This window comes from Gobio gobio (assembly GCF_949357685.1).
Source record: "Gobio gobio genome assembly, chromosome: 9".
Classification (NCBI taxonomy): domain Eukaryota; kingdom Metazoa; phylum Chordata; class Actinopteri; order Cypriniformes; family Gobionidae; genus Gobio; species Gobio gobio.
In genome coordinates, this window is record NC_137115.1 from 573,429 (window position 1) to 593,428 (window position 20,000).

General features: G+C 47.7%; 1 protein-coding gene across 1 annotated transcript in view; it reads left to right on the forward strand.

Moving 5' to 3' along the window:
* The window catches only part of pik3c2g (phosphatidylinositol-4-phosphate 3-kinase catalytic subunit type 2 gamma), a gene marked incomplete at both ends in the record, with an annotated part of 58,551 nt that overhangs the window by 23,519 nt on the left and 15,032 nt on the right, over positions 1-20,000 (forward strand). Inside the window, 4 exons of the mRNA XM_079825282.1 lie at positions 858-952; positions 3,158-3,338; positions 4,102-4,209; positions 8,554-8,646. Coding sequence (XP_079681408.1) covers positions 858-952; positions 3,158-3,338; positions 4,102-4,209; positions 8,554-8,646 — 477 coding nt within the window. The remainder of the gene's footprint in view (positions 1-857; positions 953-3,157; positions 3,339-4,101; positions 4,210-8,553; positions 8,647-20,000) is intronic.

A 20,000-nucleotide genomic window follows, 5' to 3' on the forward strand; every position in this document is an offset into this window, starting at 1 on the left:
ATGCTCCACAGATGCTCCACAGATGCTCCACTGATGCTCCACTGATGCTCCACAGATGCTCCACAGATGCTCCACAGATGCTCCACAGATGCTCCACAGATGCTCCACAGATGCTCCACAGATGCTCCACTGATGCTCCACTGATGCTCCACAGATGCTCCACAGATGCTCCACAGATGCTCCACAGATGCTCCACAGATGCTCCACAGATGCTCCACTGATGCTCCACTGATGCTCCACTGATGCTGCACTGATGCTCCACTGATGCTGCACTGATGCTCCACTGATGCTCCACTGATATTCCACTGATGCTCCACTGATGCTGCACTGATGCTGCACTGATGCTCCACTGATGCTCCACTGATATTCCACTGATGCTCCACTGATGCTCCACTGATGCTGCACTGATGCTCCACTGATGCTCCACTGATATTCCACTGATGCTCCACTGATGCTCCACTGATGCTCCACTGATGCTCCACTGATGCTATAAACAAAATCTGTTATTGGACAGTTAATAAAATCATATCTGATTTAAAGGGATAGTTCACCCAAAAATAAAATTGTCATCATTTACTCACCCTCAAGTTGTTCCAAACCTGTATGAGATTCTTTGTTCTGCTGAACACAAAAGAAGATAGAGTGAAGAATGTTTGTAACAAAGCAGATAGAGCAACCATTGACTTCCATAGTATGGTAGTTGCTCTATCTGCTTGGTTACAAACATTCTTCTAAATATCTTCTTTATTAATATCCTATTTCTCATAAATATCCTGTAAAATGAACACAGTATAGTTGAATGGTCATGGTGTGTATTAGTGTGCGGTGCTGATCGGTGTTGTTCTGGGTCTCCTCAGGCGCTGAAGATGGAGTGGGCCGCTGACGGGCCGCTGGTGACGCTTCTGCTCTCCAGATCTCTGAGCTGCATCCGTGTGGCTCAGCAGCTGTACTGGTGCGGGAATACAGTATACACATCATACTCACATCATACTCTCATCACACTTTCATCACACTCTCATCACACTCATCACACTCATCACACTCTCATCACACTCATCACACTCTCATCAAACTCTCATCACCCTCTCATCACCCTCTCATCACCCTCTCATCACACTCTCATCACACTCCTCATCACACTCCTCATCACACTCTCATCACACTCCTCATCGTACTCTCATCACACTCTCATCACACTCTCATCACACTCCTCATCACACTCTCATCACACTCTCATCACACTCTCATCACACTCCTCATCACACTCTCATCACACTCCTCATCACACTCCTCATCACACTCCTCATCACACTCCTCATCACACTCTCATCACACTCTCATCACACCCTCATCACACTCCCTTCAGACTCCCTTCACACTCTCATCACACTCTCATCACACTCCTCATCACACTCCTCATCACACTCATCAGCACACTCCTCATCACACTCCTCATCACACTCTCATCACACTCCTCAGCACACTCATCACACTCCTCATCACACTCTCATCACACTCTCATCACACTCTCATCACACTCTCATCACACTCATCACACTCCTCAGCACACTCTCATCACACTCCTCAGCACACTCATCACACTCCTCATCACACTCTCATCACACTCTCATCACACTCTCATCACACTCTCATCACACTCATCACACTCCTCAGCACACTCTCAGCACACTCTCATCACACTCCTCATCACACTCCTCATCACACTCCTCATCACACTCCTCATCACACTCTCATCACACCCTCATCACACTCCCTTCACACTCCCTTCACACTCCCATCACACTCCCATCATACTCTCATCACACTCTCATCACACTCTCATCACACTCTCATCACACTCCTCATCACACTCATCAGCACACTCCTCATCACACTCCTCATCACACTCTCATCACACTCCTCAGCACACTCATCACACTCCTCATCACACTCTCATCACACTCTCATCACACTCTCATCACACTCTCATCACACTCATCACACTCCTCAGCACACTCTCAGCACACTCTCATCACACTCCTCAGCACACTCTCATCACACTCTCATCACACTCTCATCACACTCTCAGCACACTCCTCATCACACTCCTCATCACACTCCTCATCACACTCTCATCACACTCTCATCACACTCCTCAGCACACTCTCATCACACTCCTCATCACACTCCTCATCACACTCTCAGCACACTCCTCAGCACACTCCTCAGCACACTCCTCATCACACTCTCATCACACTCTCATCACACTCCTCATCACACTCCTCATCACACTCTCATCACACTCTCATCACACTCTCATCACACTCATCACACTCCTCATCACACTCAGCACACTCCTCATCACACTCTCATCACACTCTCATCACACTCATCACACTCCTCAGCACACTCCTCAGCACACTCTCAGCACACTCTCAGCACACTCTCATCACACTCTCATCACACTCTCATCACACTCTCAGCACACTCCTCATCACACTCCTCATCACACTCCTCATCACACTCCTCATCACACTCCTCATCACACTCTCATCACACTCTCATCACACTCCTCAGCACACTCTCATCACACTCTCATCACACTCATCACACTCCTCATCACACTCCTCATCACACTCCTCAGCACACTCCTCAGCACACTCCTCATCACACTCTCATCACACTCTCATCACACTCCTCATCACACTCTCATCACACTCTCATCACACTCTCATCACACTCATCACACTCCTCAGCACACTCCTCAGCACACTCTCAGCACACTCCTCAGCACACTCCTCATCACACTCTCATCACACTCTCATCACACTCCTCAGCACACTCCTCAGCACACTCTCAGCACACTCTCATCACACTCTCATCACACTCTCATCACACTCCTCATCACACTCCTCATCACACTCTCATCACACTCTCATCACACTCCTCATCACACTCTCAGCACACTCCTCAGCACACTCCTCATCACACTCTCATCACACTCTCATCAATAACGGTATAAAAAAACCGGTTACCCGGCTCATGGTCCAGAAGGGTCGTCCCGCATCTCATGGGTGTGTTTTGGGCGTAACAAAACCCTTTCCCTTTAAAAGCCAGTTGTGCTGCACCATGAGAACGTGCGTGTGTGTGTGTTTAGGCTGCTGGTGGACGCTCTGGAGGACTGGCTCTATAAGAGCTGGATGGGGAAGGTTCTGTCTGCGCTGAAGCACTGCTGTGGACGGGCCCTGAGGCTGGAGCTGCAGAGGGAGAGCCGGCTGATGGACCTGCTCACACATGTGGCCCAGAGGATCCGCAGCTCTGAGCGGAGCAAGAGGAAGGTCTGAGCGCTGGAGCACACACACACTTTACAGGCATTCTCCGGATGAATTAATCAATATCCTGACGCTTCCAAGCTTTATAATAGACTCTTTTCACATTTCCGGGTTTCTCGGAGCAGAAGTCGTCATAGTTGGGTTAAATATTATCGCTGTGAATGAGAGAATACATAAAAAAAAGTTTTGTGTGCCCATTTGCTCACATAGCAAAAGAAAAACCCCACAGTAGTGATTTCACAACTTTCAAAAAGAGGGAAAAAATAGAGTGAGATTGATAACTGCAGTGAAAAGAGAGAAATATGTTCATTTTTACCATCACTCCCATAGACGCTATTACTAAACTTTTTTATTGTAATTTGATGCAAAAGTTATAAAATACAAAGTATTAGTGTTATAAATGTACATATATTTTTTTTTTTAATGAAAATACAAAAATCGCTGCAGGATTTACGATATTGATGACCATTAAAACGCGTCATCACAGTCTGTGAAAAGAGTCTATGGCAATGAGTTTGAAGCTCAAAAAGTGCATCCATCCATCATAAACACACACAGAACTGAGTTTCCATATTTAAAACTATACAGTAAGATATCCAGCTTCTGCCAGACCGCCTTCCAGATTCACACTCGGAAACATCAGGAAATTTATTAATAACTCCAGCTGTGTTCATCAGAAAGAGGACAGTCACACACACCTGAGATGACCCACAACCCTTTGACCCCCACACACACGCCCAGTGGTTCTGAACTGTAGTTGTGTGTACAGGACGTGTTTCTCCGCGAGCGGTGGAAGATCGCCGGCTTCTTTGCCAATGGGCGGTCCTGCAGGCTTCCATTAGACCCGGCCGTCGAGGTCAAAGGTGTGAATGTGAAGGTAAATGAGACAGATTTGATATTTAAACACGAGGAGCTGGACGTGAACATGAGAACTGCGTCAGCTGACACTTGCAGAACACACTCGCAGAACACACTCGCAGAACACACTCGCGGAACACACTCGCAGAACACACTCGCGGAACACACTCGCGGAACACACTCGCGGAACACACTCGCAGAACACACTAACAGAACACACTCAAAGAACACACTCGCGGAACACACTCACAGAACACACTCACAGAACACACTAGCAGAACACACTCGCGGAACACACTCACAGAACACACTAGCAGAACACACTCACAGAACACACTCGCGGAACACACTAGCAGAACACACTCACAGAACACCTCGCGGAACACACTAGCAGAACACACTCACAGAACACACTCGCGGAACACACTAGCGGAACACACTAGTGGAACACACTCGCAGAACACACTCGCACTCGCAGAACACACTAGCAGAACACACTCGCAGAACACACTCGCAGAACACACTCGCAGAACACACTCGCAGAACACACTCGCACTCGCAGAACACACCCGCAGAACACACTCGCAGAACACACTCGCAGAACACACTCGCAGAACACACTCGCAGAACACACTAGCGGAACACACTCACAGAACACACTAGCGGAACACACTCACAGAACACACTAGCAGAACACACTCGCAGAACACACCAGCAGAACACACCAGCAGAACACACTCGCAGAACACACTCGCAGAACACACCAGCAGAACACACCAGCAGAACACACTCGCAGAACACACTCGCAGAACACACTCGCAGAACACACTAGCAGAACACACTCGCAGAACACACTTACACTAGCAGAACCCACTAGCGGAACACACTAGCGGAACACATTCGCAGAACACACTCGCAGAACACACTTACACTAGCAGAACACAGTCGCAGAACACACTCGCGGAACACACTCGCAGAACACACTCGCAGAACACAGAACACACTCGCAGAACACACTCGCAGAACACACTCGCACTCGCAGAACACACTCGCACTCGCAGAACACACTCGCACTCGCAGAACACACTCGCAGAACACACTCGCATAACACACTAGCAGAACACACTCGCGGAACACACTCGCGGAACACACTCGCGGAACACACTCGCAGAACACACTCGCAGAACACACTCGCACTCGCAGAACACACTCGCAGAACACACTCGCAGAACACACTCGCAGAACACACTCGCATAACACACTAGCAGAACACACTTGCAGAACACACTTGCAGAACACACTCGCAGAACACACTCGCAGAACACACTAGCAGAACACACTAGCAGAACACACTCGCAGAACACACTCGCAGAACACACTCGCAGAACACACCAGCAGAACACACCAGCAGAACACACCCGCAGAACACACCCGCAGAACACACCCGCAGAACACACTCGCAGAACACACTCGCAGAACACCACTCGCAGAACACACTCGCAGAACACACCCGCAGAACACACTCACACTCGCAGAACCCACTCGCAGAACACACTCGCAGAACACACTCGCAGAACACACTCACACACCCGCAGAACACACCCGCAGGAAACACCCGCAGAACACACTCGCAGAACACACTCATGTCGCGTCTGGCGTCTCATTGCTCGGGTGTGTGAGAGGGCCGTAGAGTTTGTGTTTGTGTGCTTGACATTTACACTTTTACATTTAGTCATTTAGCAGACGCTTTTATCCAAAGCGACTTACAAATGAGAGCAACAGAAGCAACTAGAACAGTCAAGGGCAACAGAATGCAAGTGCTGTAACAAGTCTCAGTTAATCTAGTACAGAACACACAGGACAGATTTTTTTTTTTTTTTAAATTTTTAATAAATAAATTAGACAGACAGAAAATTAATAGAATGATAAGTGCTATTCTTGATTGGTCAGGTGCTGCTGGAAGAGATGTGTCTTTTATATGTTTTTTGAAAATGGCTACAGACTCGGCTGCTCGAATTGAGATAGGCAGGTCATTCCACCAGGTGGGAACGGTCCAGGAAAAGGTCCGTTAGAGTGATTTAATGCTTTCTCTTGGTATAGCACCACAAGGCGTCGTTCACTAGCAGAACGTAAGCTCCTGGAGGGTGTGTAAGTCTGAACGAGCGAGTTTAGGTATATTGGTGCAGAGCCAGTGGTTGCTTTGAAGGTGAGCACCAGTGCCTTGAATTTGATGTGAGCAGCTATTGGCAGCCAGTGCAGACCGATGAAGAGACTGATGAAGAGACTGATGAAGAGACTGATGAAGAGACTGATGAAGAGACTGATGAAGAGACTGATGAAGAGACTGATGAAGAGACTGATGAAGAGACTGATGAAGAGACTGATGAAGAGACCGATGAAGAGACCGATGAAGAGACCGATGAAGAGACCACTCGACCGATGAAGAGACTGATGAAGAGACTGATGAAGAGACTGATGAAGAGACTGATGAAGAGACTGATGAAGAGACTGATGAAGAGACTGATGAAGAGACTGATGAAGAGACTGATGAAGAGACTGATGAAGAGACTGATGAAGAGACTGATGAAGAGACTGATGAAGAGACTGATGAAGAGACTGATGAAGAGACTGATGAAGAGACTGATGAAGAGACTGATGAAGAGACCGATGAAGAGACCGATGAAGAGACCACTCGACCGATGAAGAGACCGATGAAGAGACCACTCGACCGATGAAGAGACCGATGAAGAGACCACTCGACCGATGAAGAGACCACTATATTGGTGCAGAGCCAGTGGTTGCTTTGAAGGCGAGCACCAGTGCCTTGAATTTGATGCGAGCAGCTATTGGCAGCCAGTGCAGACCGATGAAGAGACCGATGAAGAGACCGATGAAGAGACCGATGAAGATCCGATGAAGAGACCGATGAAGAGATCGATGAAGAGCCGATGAAGAGACCACTCGACCGATGAAGAGACCGATGAAGAGACCGATGAAGAGACCACTCGACCGATGAAGAGATCGATGAAGAGCCGATGAAGAGACCACTCGACCGATGAAGAGATCGATGAAGAGCCGATGAAGAGACCACTCGACCGATGAAGAGACCGATGAAGAGACCGATGAAGAGACCGATGAAGAGACTGATGAAGAGAGGCATGACGTGTGCTCTCTTCGGCTCGTTAAAGATCACCCTCGCCGCTGCATTCTGGATCAGTTACAAGGGTTTGATAGTGCATGCTGGAAGGCCCGCTAGAAGAGCATTACAGTAGTCCAGTCTTGAGAGAAAAAGAGTTTGGACCAGGAGTTGTATGGCCTGCTCTAATAGGAAGGGTCTAATCTTCCTAATGTTGTATAACGCAAATCTGCAGGACCGGGTTGTTGCAGTGGTGTGGTCAGTGAATTTTAGCTGATCATCAATCACAACTCCAAGGTTCCTGGCTGTCCTGGACGGAGTTATGGTTGATGATCCTAGCTGAATGGAGAGATTGTGATGCAGTGCTGGGTTGGCTGAGACCACATGCAGTTCTGTCTTTGCAAGGTTGAGTTGCAGGTGATGCTCCTTCATCCAGGCAGAAATGTCTGTTAGGCAGGCAGCGATACGAACACCAACCGATGGATCATCAGGTTGAAATGAGAAGTAGAGTTGAGTGTCATCGGTATAGCAGTGATAGGAAAAGCCATGTTTCTGAATGACCGATCCCAGTGATGACATGTAGATGGAGAAGAGAAGTGGTCCAAGCACTGAGCCCTGGGGAACTCCAGTGGCTAGATGATGTGACTTAGACACTTCACCTCTCCCTGACACCCTGAAGGACCTACCTGAGAGGTAAGACTCAAACCACTGGAGAGCAGTTCCTGAGATGCCCATCTTCATGAGATTTGACAGGAGGATCTGGTGGTTAACTGTGTCAAAAGCAGCAGACAAATCCAGTAAGATAAGTACTGTGGATTTGGAAGCTGCTCTTGCCTGTCTCAGTGCCTCCGTAACCGAGAGCAGGGCAGTCTCAGTTGAGTGGCTGCTTTTGAAGCCAGATTGGTTGATGTCCAGGAGGTTGTTCTGTTCAAGAAACGTAGAGAACTGGTTAAACACAACTCGCTCAAGTGTCTTTGCAATGAAAGGCAGGAGGGATACTGGTCTGTAGTTTTCTAAAAGTGCTGGGTTCAGAGAGGGTTTCTTAAGCAGTGGGGTTACCCGAGCTGGGGAAGGTCCCGGTGTGAAGAGAGGTGTTGACAATGTGAGTGAGTGCAGGAGTAACTGAAGAAGAAATGGCCTGAAGGAGGTGGGTGGGGATAGGATCAAGCGGACAGGTAGTGGGATGATTGGAATGATTGGGATGAGAATAACCTCTGTGTCTCTCAGGCCTTTAAGGTGTATAACTCAAACGCAGCACCTGTGGAAGTGTCCTTCATCACCACCGACCCCCTGGGCAGGAGCTACAGCGTCATCTGTAAGGTATGGAGCTCAGTCAGCCATTACAGGAGTCCGTCTCCTCTGAGTGACTGTGTCTGATGTGTGTCTGATGTGTGTCTGATGTGTGTCTGATGTGTGTCTGATGTGTGTCTGATGTGTGTCTGATGTGTGTCTGATGTGTGTCTGATGTGTGTCTGATGTGTGTCTGATGTGTGTCTGATGTGTGTCTGATGTGTGTCTGATGTGTGTCTGATGTGTGTCTGATGTGTGTGATGGTGTGTCTGATGTGTGTCTGATGTGTGTCTGATGTGTGTCTGATGTGGTCCGTCTTCTCTGAGTGACTGTGTCTGATGTGTGTCTGATGTGTGTCTGATGTGTGTCTGATGTGTGTCTGATGTGTGTCTGATGTGTGTCTGATGTGTGTCTGATGTGGTCCGTCTTCTCTGAGTGACTGTGTCTGATGTGTGTCTGATGTGTGTCTGATGTGTGTCTGATGTGTGTCTGATGTGTGTCTGATGTGGTCCGTCTTCTCTGAGTGACTGTGTCTGATGTGTGTCTGATGTGTGTCTGATGTGTGTCTGATGTGTGTCTGATGTGTGTCTGATGTGTGTCTGATGTGTGTCGGATGTGTGTCGGATGTGTGTGTGATGGTGTGTCTGATGTGGTCCGTCTTCTCTGAGTGACTGTGTCTGATGTGTGTCTGATGTGTGTCTGATGTGTGTCTGATGTGTGTCTGATGTGTGTCTGATGTGTGTGTGATGGTGTGTCTGATGTGGTCCGTCTTCTCTGAGTGACTGTGTCTGATGTGTGTCTGATGTGTGTCTGATGTGTGTCTGATGTGTGTCTGATGTGTGTCTGATGTGTGTCTGATGTGTGTCTGATGTGTGTCTGATGTGTGTCTGATGTGTGTCTGATGTGTGTCTGATGTGTGTCTGATGTGTGTCTGATGTGTGTCTGATGTGTGTGATGGTGTGTCTGATGTGTGTCTGATGTGTGTCTGATGTGTGTCTGATGTGGTCCGTCTTCTCTGAGTGACTGTGTCTGATGTGTGTCTGATGTGTGTCTGATGTGTGTCTGATGTGTGTCTGATGTGTGTCTGATGTGTGTCTGATGTGTGTGTGATGTGGTCCGTCTTCTCTGAGTGACTGTGTCTGATGTGTGTCTGATGTGTGTCTGATGTGTGTCTGATGTGTGTCTGATGTGTGTCTGATGTGGTCCGTCTTCTCTGAGTGACTGTGTCTGATGTGTGTCTGATGTGTGTCTGATGTGTGTCTGATGTGTGTCTGATGTGTGTCTGATGTGTGTCTGATGTGTGTCGGATGTGTGTCGGATGTGTGTGTGATGGTGTGTCTGATGTGGTCCGTCTTCTCTGAGTGACTGTGTCTGATGTGTGTCTGATGTGTGTCTGATGTGTGTCTGATGTGTGTCTGATGTGTGTCTGATGTGTGTCTGATGTGTGTGTGATGGTGTGTCTGATGTGGTCCGTCTTCTCTGAGTGACTGTGTCTGATGTGTGTCTGATGTGTGTCTGATGTGTGTCTGATGTGTGTCTGATGTGTGTCTGATGTGTGTCTGATGTGTGTCTGATGTGTGTCTGATGTGTGTCTGATGTGTGTCTGATGTGTGTCTGATGTGTGTCTGATGTGTGTCTGATGTGTGTGTGATGGTGTGTCTGATGTGTGTCTGATGTGTGTCTGATGTGTGTCTGATGTGTGTGTGATGGTGTGTCTGATGTGGTCCGTCTCCTCTGAGTGACTGTGTCTGATGTGTGTCTGATGTGTGTCTGATGTGTGTGTGATGGTGTGTCTGATGTGTGTCTGATGTGTGTGTGATGGTGTGTCTGATGTGGTCCGTCTCCTCTGAGTGACTGTGTCTGATGTGTGTCTGATGTGTGTCTGATGTGTGTCTGATGTGTGTCTGATGTGTGTCTGATGTGTGTGTGATGGTGTGTCTGATGTGGTCCGTCTTCTCTGAGTGACTGTGTCTGATGTGTGTCTGATGTGTGTCTGATGTGTGTGTGATGTGTGTGTGATGTGTGTGTGATGTGTGTGTGATGTGTGTGTGATGTGTGTGTGATGTGTGTGTGATGTGTGTGTGATGTGTGTGTGATGGTGTGTCTGATGTGGTCCGTCTTCTCTGAGTGACTGTGTCTGATGTGTGTCTGATGTGAGTCTGATGTGGTCCGTCTTCTCTGAGGGACTGTGTGTGATGTGTGTGTGATGTGTGTGTGATGTGTGTCTGATGTGGTCCGTCTTCTCTGAGTGACTGTGTCTGATGTGTGTCTGATGTGTGTGTGTGATGTGTGTCTGATGTGGTCCGTCTTCTCTGAGTGACTGTGTGTGATGTGTGTCTGATGTGTGTCTGATGTGTGTCTGATGTGTGTGATGTGTGTGATGTGTGTGTATGTGTGATGTGTGTCTGATGTGTGTCTGATGTGTGTGTGATGTGTGTGTGATGTGTGTCTGATGTGGTCCGTCTTCTCTGAGTGACTGTGTCTGATGTGTGTCTGATGTGTGTCTGATGTGTGTCTGATGTGTGTCTGATGTGTGTCTGATGTGTGTCTGATGTGTGTCTGATGTGTGTCTGATGTGTGTCTGATGTGTGTGTGATGGTGTGTCTGATGTGTGTGTGATGTGTGTCTGATGTGGTCCGTCTTCTCTGAGTGACTGTGTCTGATGTGTGTCTGATGTGTGTCTGATGTGTGTCTGATGTGTGTCTGATGTGTGTCTGATGTGTGTGTGTGATGGTGTGTGTGATGGTGTGTGTGATGGTGTGTGTGATGGTGTGTGTGATGGTGTGTGTGATGGTGTGTGTGATGGTGAGTCACTCATGTGTGTGTGATGGTGTGTCTGATGTGTGTGTGATGGTGTGTCTGATGTGTGTCTGATGTGGTCCGTCTTCTCTGAGTGACTGTGTGTGATGTGTGTGATGTGTGTGATGTGTGTGTGTGATGTGTGTGTATGTGTGTGTATGTGTGATGTGTGTGTGATGTGTGTGTATGTGTGATGTGTGTGTGATGTGTGTGTGATGTGTGTCTGATGTGTGTGTGATGTGTGTGTGATGGTGTGTCTGATGTGGTCCGTCTTCTCTGAGTGACTGTGTGTGGTGTGTGTGTGTGTGTGATGTGTGTGTGATGTGTGTGTGATGTGTGTGTGATGTGTGTGTGATGTGTGTGTGATGTGTGTGTGATGTGTGTGTGATGTGTGTCTGATGTGTGTCTGATGTGTGTCTGATGTGTGTCTGATGTGTGTCTGATGTGTGTGTGATGGTGTGTCTGATGTGTGTCTGATGTGTGTCTGATGTGGTCCGTCTTCTCTGAGTGACTGTGTCTGATGTGTGTCTGATGTGTGTCTGATGTGTGTCTGATGTGTGTCTGATGTGTGTCTGATGTGTGTCTGATGTGTGTGTGATGTGGTCCGTCTTCTCTGAGTGACTGTGTCTGATGTGTGTCTGATGTGTGTCTGATGTGTGTCTGATGTGTGTCTGATGTGTGTCTGATGTGGTCCGTCTTCTCTGAGTGACTGTGTCTGATGTGTGTCTGATGTGTGTCTGATGTGTGTCTGATGTGTGTCTGATGTGTGTCTGATGTGTGTCTGATGTGTGTCGGATGTGTGTCGGATGTGTGTCTGATGTGTGTCTGATGTGTGTCTGATGTGTGTGTGATGGTGTGTCTGATGTGGTCCGTCTTCTCTGAGTGACTGTGTCTGATGTGTGTCTGATGTGTGTCTGATGTGTGTCTGATGTGTGTCTGATGTGTGTCTGATGTGTGTCTGATGTGTGTCTGATGTGTGTCTGATGTGTGTCTGATGTGTGTGTGATGGTGTGTCTGATGTGTGTCTGATGTGTGTCTGATGTGTGTCTGATGTGTGTGTGATGGTGTGTCTGATGTGGTCCGTCTCCTCTGAGTGACTGTGTCTGATGTGTGTCTGATGTGTGTCTGATGTGTGTGTGATGGTGTGTCTGATGTGTGTCTGATGTGTGTGTGATGGTGTGTCTGATGTGGTCCGTCTCCTCTGAGTGACTGTGTCTGATGTGTGTCTGATGTGTGTCTGATGTGTGTCTGATGTGTGTCTGATGTGTGTCTGATGTGTGTCTGATGTGTGTCTGATGTGTGTCTGATGTGTGTGTGATGGTGTGTCTGATGTGGTCCGTCTTCTCTGAGTGACTGTGTCTGATGTGTGTCTGATGTGTGTGTGATGTGTGTGTGATGTGTGTGTGATGTGTGTGTGATGTGTGTGTGATGTGTGTGTGATGTGTGTGTGATGGTGTGTCTGATGTGGTCCGTCTTCTCTGAGTGACTGTGTCTGATGTGTGTCTGATGTGAGTCTGATGTGGTCCGTCTTCTCTGAGGGACTGTGTGTGATGTGTGTGTGATGTGTGTGTGATGTGTGTGTGATGTGTGTCTGATGTGGTCCGTCTTCTCTGAGTGACTGTGTCTGATGTGTGTCTGATGTGTGTGTGTGATGTGTGTCTGATGTGGTCCGTCTTCTCTGAGTGACTGTGTCTGATGTGTGTCTGATGTGTGTCTGATGTGTGTCTGATGTGTGTCTGATGTGTGTGATGTGTGTGATGTGTGTCTGATGTGTGTGTGATGTGTGTGTGATGTGTGTCTGATGTGGTCCGTCTTCTCTGAGTGACTGTGTCTGATGTGTGTCTGATGTGTGTCTGATGTGTGTCTGATGTGTGTCTGATGTGTGTCTGATGTGTGTCTGATGTGTGTCTGATGTGTGTCTGATGTGTGTCTGATGTGTGTGTGATGGTGTGTCTGATGTGGTCCGTCTCTGAGTGACTGTGTCTGATGTGTGTCTGATGTGTGTCTGATGTGTGTCTGATGTGTGTCTGATGTGTGTCTGATGTGTGTCTGATGTGTGTGTGATGTGTGTGTGATGTGGTCCGTCTTCTCTGAGTGACTGTGTCTGATGTGTGTCTGATGTGTGTCTGATGTGTGTGTGTGATGGTGTGTCTGATGTGGTCCGTCTTCTCTGAGTGACTGTGTCTGATGTGTGTCTGATGTGTGTCTGATGTGTGTCTGATGTGTGTCTGATGTGTGTCTGATGTGTGTCTGATGTGTGTCTGATGTGTGTCTGATGTGTGTCTGATGTGTGTCTGATGTGTGTCTGATGTGTGTCTGATGTGTGTGTGATGTGTGTGTGATGTGTGTGTGATGGTGTGTCTGATGTGTGTGTGATGTGTGTGTGATGGTGTGTCTGATGTGTGTGTGATGTGTGTGTGATGTGTGTGTGATGTGTGTGTGATGTGTGTGTGATGTGTGTGTGATGTGTGTGTGTGTGATGTGTGTGTGTGTGTGATGTGTGTGTGTGATGTGTGTGTGATGTGTGTGTGATGTGTGTGTGATGTGTGTGTGATGTGTGTGTGATGTGTGTGTGATGTGTGTGTGATGTGTGTGTGATGTGTGTGTGATGTGTGTGTGATGTGTGTGTGATGGTGTGTCTGATGTGTGTCTGATGTGTGTGTGATGGTGTGTCTGATGTGTGTGTGATGGTGTGTCTGATGTGTGTCTGATGTGTGTCTGATGTGTGTCTGATGTGTGATGTGTGTGTGATGTGTGTGTGATGTGTGTGTGATGTGTGTGTGATGTGTGTGTGATGTGTGTGTGATGTGTGTGTGATGTGTGTGTGATGTGTGTCTGATGTGTGTCTGATGTGTGTGTGATGTGTGTCTGATGTGTGTCTGATGTGTGTGTGATGTGTGTGTGTGATGTGTGATGTGTGTCTGATGTGTGTCTGATGTGTGTGTGATGTGTGTGTGATGTGTGTGTGATGTGTGTGTGATGTGTGTGTGATGTGTGTGTGATGTGTGTGTGATGTGTGTGTGTGTGATGTGTGATGTGTGTCTGATGTGTGTCTGATGTGTGTGTGATGTGTGTGTGATGTGTGTGTGATGTGTGTGTGATGTGTGTGTGTGATGTGTGATGTGTGTCTGATGTGTGTGTGATGTGTGTGTGATGTGTGTGTGATGTGTGTGTGATGTGTGTGTGATGTGTGTGTGATGTGTGTGTGATGTGTGTGTGATGTGTGTGTGATGTGTGTGTGATGTGTGTGTGATTGTGTGTGTGATGTGTGTGTGATGGTGTGTGTGATGGTGTGTGTGATGGTGTGTGTGATGTGTGTGTCTGATGTGTGTCTGATGTGTGTGTGATGTGTGTGTGATGTGTGTGTGTGGTGTGTCTGATGTGTGTGTGATGTGTGTGTGATGGTGTGTCTGATGTGGTCCGTCTTCTCTGAGTGACTGTGTGTGATGTGTGTGTGTGTGTGTGTGTGATGTGTGTGTGATGTGTGTGTGATGTGTGTGTGTGTGTGATGTGTGTGTATGTGTGATGTGTGTGTGATGTGTGTGTGATGTGTGTGTATGTGTGTGTATGTGTGATGTGTGTGTGATGTGTGTGTATGTGTGATGTGTGTGTGATGTGTGTGTGATGTGTGTGTATGTGTGATGTGTGTGTGATGTGTGTGTGATGTGTGTGTGATGTGTGTCTGATGTGTGTGTGATGGTGTGTCTGATGTGGTCCGTCTTCTCTGAGTGACTGTGTGTGATGTGTGTGTGATGTGTGTGTGTGTGATGTGTGTGTGTGTGATGTGTGTGTGTGTGTGTGTGTGTGATGTGTGTGTGATGTGTGATGTGTGTGTGATGTGTGTGTGATGTGTGTGTGATGTGTGTGTGATGTGTGTGTGATGTGTGTGTGATGTGTGTGTGATGTGTGTGTGATGTGTGTGTGATGTGTGTGTGTGTGATGTGTGTGTGATGGTGTGTCTGATGTGTGTCTGATGTGTGTGTGATGGTATGTCTGATGTGTGTCTGATGTGTGTGTGATGTGTGTGTGATGGTGTGTCTGATGTGTGTGTGATGTGTGTGTATGTGTGATGTGTGTGTGATGTGTGTGTGATGTGTGTGTGATGTGTGTGTGATGTGTGTGTATGTGTGATGTGTGTGTGATGTGTGATGTGTGTGTGATGTGTGTGTGATGTGTGTGTGTGTGTGATGTGTGTGTGATGTGTGTGTGATGTGTGTGTGATGTGTGTGTGATGTGTGTGTGATGGTGTGTCTGATGTGTGTGTGATGTGTGTCTGATGTGTGTGTGATGGTGTGTCTGATGTGGTCCGTCTTCTCTGAGTGACTGTGTCTGATGTGTGTCTGATGTGTGTCTGATGTGTGTCTGATGTGTGTCTGATGTGTGTCTGATGTGTGTCTGATGTGTGTGTGATGTGTGTGTGATGTGTGTGTGATGTGTGTCTGATGTGTGTGTGATGGTGTGTCTGATGTGTGTGTGATGTGTGTCTGATGTGGTCCGTCTTCTCTGAGTGACTGTGTCTGATGTGTGTCTGATGTGTGTCTGATGTGTGTCTGATGTGTGTCTGATGTGTGTGTGATGTGTGTGTGATGTGTGTCTGATGTGTGTGTGATGGTGTGTCTGATGTGTGTGTGATGTGTGTCTGATGCGGTCTGTCTTCTCTGAGTGACTGTGTGTGTGTGTGATGGTGTGTGTGATGGTGTGTGTGATGGTGTGTGTGATGGTGTGTGTGATGGTGTGTGTGATGGTGTGTGTGATGGTGTGTGTGATGGTGTGTGTGATGGTGTGTGTGATGTGTGTGTGATGTGTGTGTGATGTGTGTGTCTGATGTGTGTGTGATGTGTGTGTGATGTGTGTGTGATGGTGTGTCTGATGTGTGTCTGATGTGTGTCTGATGTGTGTGTGATGTGTGTGTGATGTGTGTGTGATGTGTGTGTGATGTGTGTGTGATGGTGTGTCTGATGTGTGTGTGATGGTGTGTCTGATGTGTGTCTGATGTGGTCCGTCTTCTCTGAGTGACTGTGTGTGATGTGTGTGATGTGTGTGATGTGTGTGTGTGATGTGTGTGTATGTGTGTGTATGTGTGATGTGTGTGTGATGTGTGTGTATGTGTGATGTGTGTGTGATGTGTGTGTGATGTGTGTCTGATGTGTGTGTGATGTGTGTGTGATGGTGTGTCTGATGTGGTCCGTCTTCTCTGAGTGACTGTGTGTGGTGTGTGTGTGTGTGTGATGTGTGTGTGATGTGTGTGATGTGTGTGTGATGTGTGTGTGATGTGTGTGTGATGTGTGTGTGATGTGTGTGTGATGTGTGTGTGATGTGTGTGTGATGTGTGTGTGATGTGTGTGTGATGTGTGTGTGATGGTGTGTCTGATGTGTGTCTGATGTGTGTGTGATGGTATGTCTGATGTGTGTCTGATGTGTGTGTGATGTGTGTGTGATGTGTGTGTGATGGTGTGTCTGATGTGTGTGTGATGTGTGTGTATGTGTGATGTGTGTGTGATGTGTGTGTGATGTGTGTGTGATGTGTGTGTATGTGTGATGTGTGTATGTGTGATGTGTGTGTGATGTGTGTGTGATGTGTGTGTGATGTGTGTGTGATGTGTGTGATGTGTGTGATGTGTGTGTATGTGTGATGTGTGTGTGATGTGTGTGTGATGTGTGTGTGATGTGTGTCTGATGTGGTCCGTCTTCTCTGAGTGACTGTGTCTGATGTGTGTCTGATGTGTGTCTGATGTGTGTGTGATGTGTGTGTGATGTGTGTCTGATGTGTGTGTGATGGTGTGTCTGATGTGTGTGTGATGTGTGTCTGATGTGGTCCGTCTTCTCTGAGTGACTGTGTGTGATGTGTGTGTAGACCGGAGATGACCTGCGGCAGGATATGCTGGTTCTGCAGATCGTGCGTCTCCTGGACCGCGTGTGGAGGCTGGAGGGGCTGGACATGCGCATGCTCACCTACAGATGCGTTTCTACTGGGAGAGATCGAGGTCTGAGCCGCTGCAATCACATCATTTACTGACCAACACTGCCTCTGTCACTCGCTGGCTGCAGATTCACACACACTCCGGTTATTTACAGTGATTTAAATATCATCAGTGTCTAGTAATCATGCATGATCTCGTTCTGCCACAGCCTTGAGTGATGAGATGGAAAATGGTTCAAACCTGGAGTCACAACAGCAATAATCATGAGCTTTTGGCATTAAATTACCTTTTTAATGAATTAAAAAAAAGTGTAAAAACTGTGAGAGTGTGTGTGAGTGTATGTGTGTGAGTGAGTGTGTGTGTGTGTGAGTGTGTGTGTGTGTGTGTGTGTGTGTGTGTGTGTGTGTGTGTGTGTGTGTGTGTGTGTGTGTGTGTGTGTGTGTGTGTGAGTGTATGTGTGTGAGTGTATGTGTGTGAGTGAGTGTGTGTGTGTGTGTGTGTGTGTGTGTGTGTGTGTGTGTGTGTGTGTGTGTGTGTGTGTGTGTGTGTGTGTGTGTGTGTGTGTGTGTGTGTGTGTGTGTGTGTGTGTGTGTGTGTGTGTGTGTGTGTGTGTGTGTGTGTGTGTGTGTGTGTGTGTGTGAGAGAGAGCTGGTCTGATGAGCTGCTTGTGTTCAGGGCTGGTGGAGGTGGTGTGTGTGTGTGTGTGTGTGTGTGTGTGTGAGAGAGAGCTGGTCTGATGAGCTGCTTGTGTTCAGGTCTGGTGGAGGTTGTGTGTGTGTGTGTGTGTGTGTGTGTGTGTGTGTGTGTGTGAGAGAGAGCTGGTCTGATGAGCTGCTTGTGTTCAGGGCTGGTGGAGGTAGTGTGTGTGTGTGTGTGTGTGTGTGTGTGTGTGTGTGTGTGAGAGCTGGTCTGATGAGCTGCTTGTGTTCAGGGCTGGTGGAGGTGGTGTGTGTGTGTGTGTGTGTGTGTGTGTGTGTGTGTGTGTGTGTGTGTGAGAGCTGGTCTGATGAGCTGCTTGTGTTCAGGGCTGGTGGAGGTGGTGTGTGTGTGTGTGTGTGTGTGTGTGTGTGTGTGTGTGTGTGTGTGTGTGTGTGTGAGAGCTGGTCTGATGAGCTGCTTGTGTTCAGGGCTGGTGGAGGTGGTGTGTGTGTGTGTGATGTGTGATGTGTGTCTGATGTGTGTGTGATGTGTGTGTGATGTGTGTGTGATGTGTGTGTGATGTGTGTGTGATGTGTGTGTGATGTGTGTGTGATGTGTGTGTGATGTGTGTGTGATGTGTGTGTGATGTGTGTGTGATTGTGTGTGTGATGTGTGTGTGATGGTGTGTGTGATGGTGTGTGTGATGGTGTGTGTGATGTGTGTGTCTGATGTGTGTCTGATGTGTGTGTGATGTGTGTGTGATGTGTGTGTGTGGTGTGTCTGATGTGTGTGTGATGTGTGTGTGATGGTGTGTCTGATGTGGTCCGTCTTCTCTGAGTGACTGTGTGTGATGTGTGTGTGTGTGTGTGTGTGATGTGTGTGTGATGTGTGTGTGATGTGTGTGTGTATGTGTGATGTGTGTGTGATGTGTGTGTGATGTGTGTGTATGTGTGTGTATGTGTGATGTGTGTGTGATGTGTGTGTATGTGTGATGTGTGTGTGATGTGTGTGTGATGTGTGTGTATGTGTGATGTGTGTGTGATGTGTGTGTGATGTGTGTGTGATGTGTGTCTGATGTGTGTGTGATGGTGTGTCTGATGTGGTCCGTCTTCTCTGAGTGACTGTGTGTGATGTGTGTGTGATGTGTGTGTGTGTGATGTGTGTGTGTGTGATGTGTGTGTGTGTGTGTGTGTGTGATGTGTGTGTGATGTGTGATGTGTGTGTGATGTGTGTGTGATGTGTGTGTGATGTGTGTGTGATGTGTGTGTGATGTGTGTGTGATGTGTGTGTGATGTGTGTGTGATGTGTGTGTGTGTGATGTGTGTGTGATGGTGTGTCTGATGTGTGTCTGATGTGTGTGTGATGGTATGTCTGATGTGTGTCTGATGTGTGTGTGATGTGTGTGTGATGGTGTGTCTGATGTGTGTGTGATGTGTGTGTATGTGTGATGTGTGTGTGATGTGTGTGTGATGTGTGTGTGATGTGTGTGTGATGTGTGTGTATGTGTGATGTGTGTGTGATGTGTGATGTGTGTGTGATGTGTGTGTGATGTGTGTGTGTGTGTGATGTGTGTGTGATGTGTGTGTGATGTGTGTGTGATGTGTGTGTGATGTGTGTGTGATGGTGTGTCTGATGTGTGTGTGATGTGTGTCTGATGTGTGTGTGATGGTGTGTCTGATGTGGTCCGTCTTCTCTGAGTGACTGTGTCTGATGTGTGTCTGATGTGTGTCTGATGTGTGTCTGATGTGTGTCTGATGTGTGTCTGATGTGTGTCTGATGTGTGTGTGATGTGTGTGTGATGTGTGTGTGATGTGTGTCTGATGTGTGTGTGATGGTGTGTCTGATGTGTGTGTGATGTGTGTCTGATGTGGTCCGTCTTCTCTGAGTGACTGTGTCTGATGTGTGTCTGATGTGTGTCTGATGTGTGTCTGATGTGTGTGTGATGTGTGTGTGATGTGTGTCTGATGTGTGTGTGATGGTGTGTCTGATGTGTGTGTGATGTGTGTCTGATGTGGTCTGTCTTCT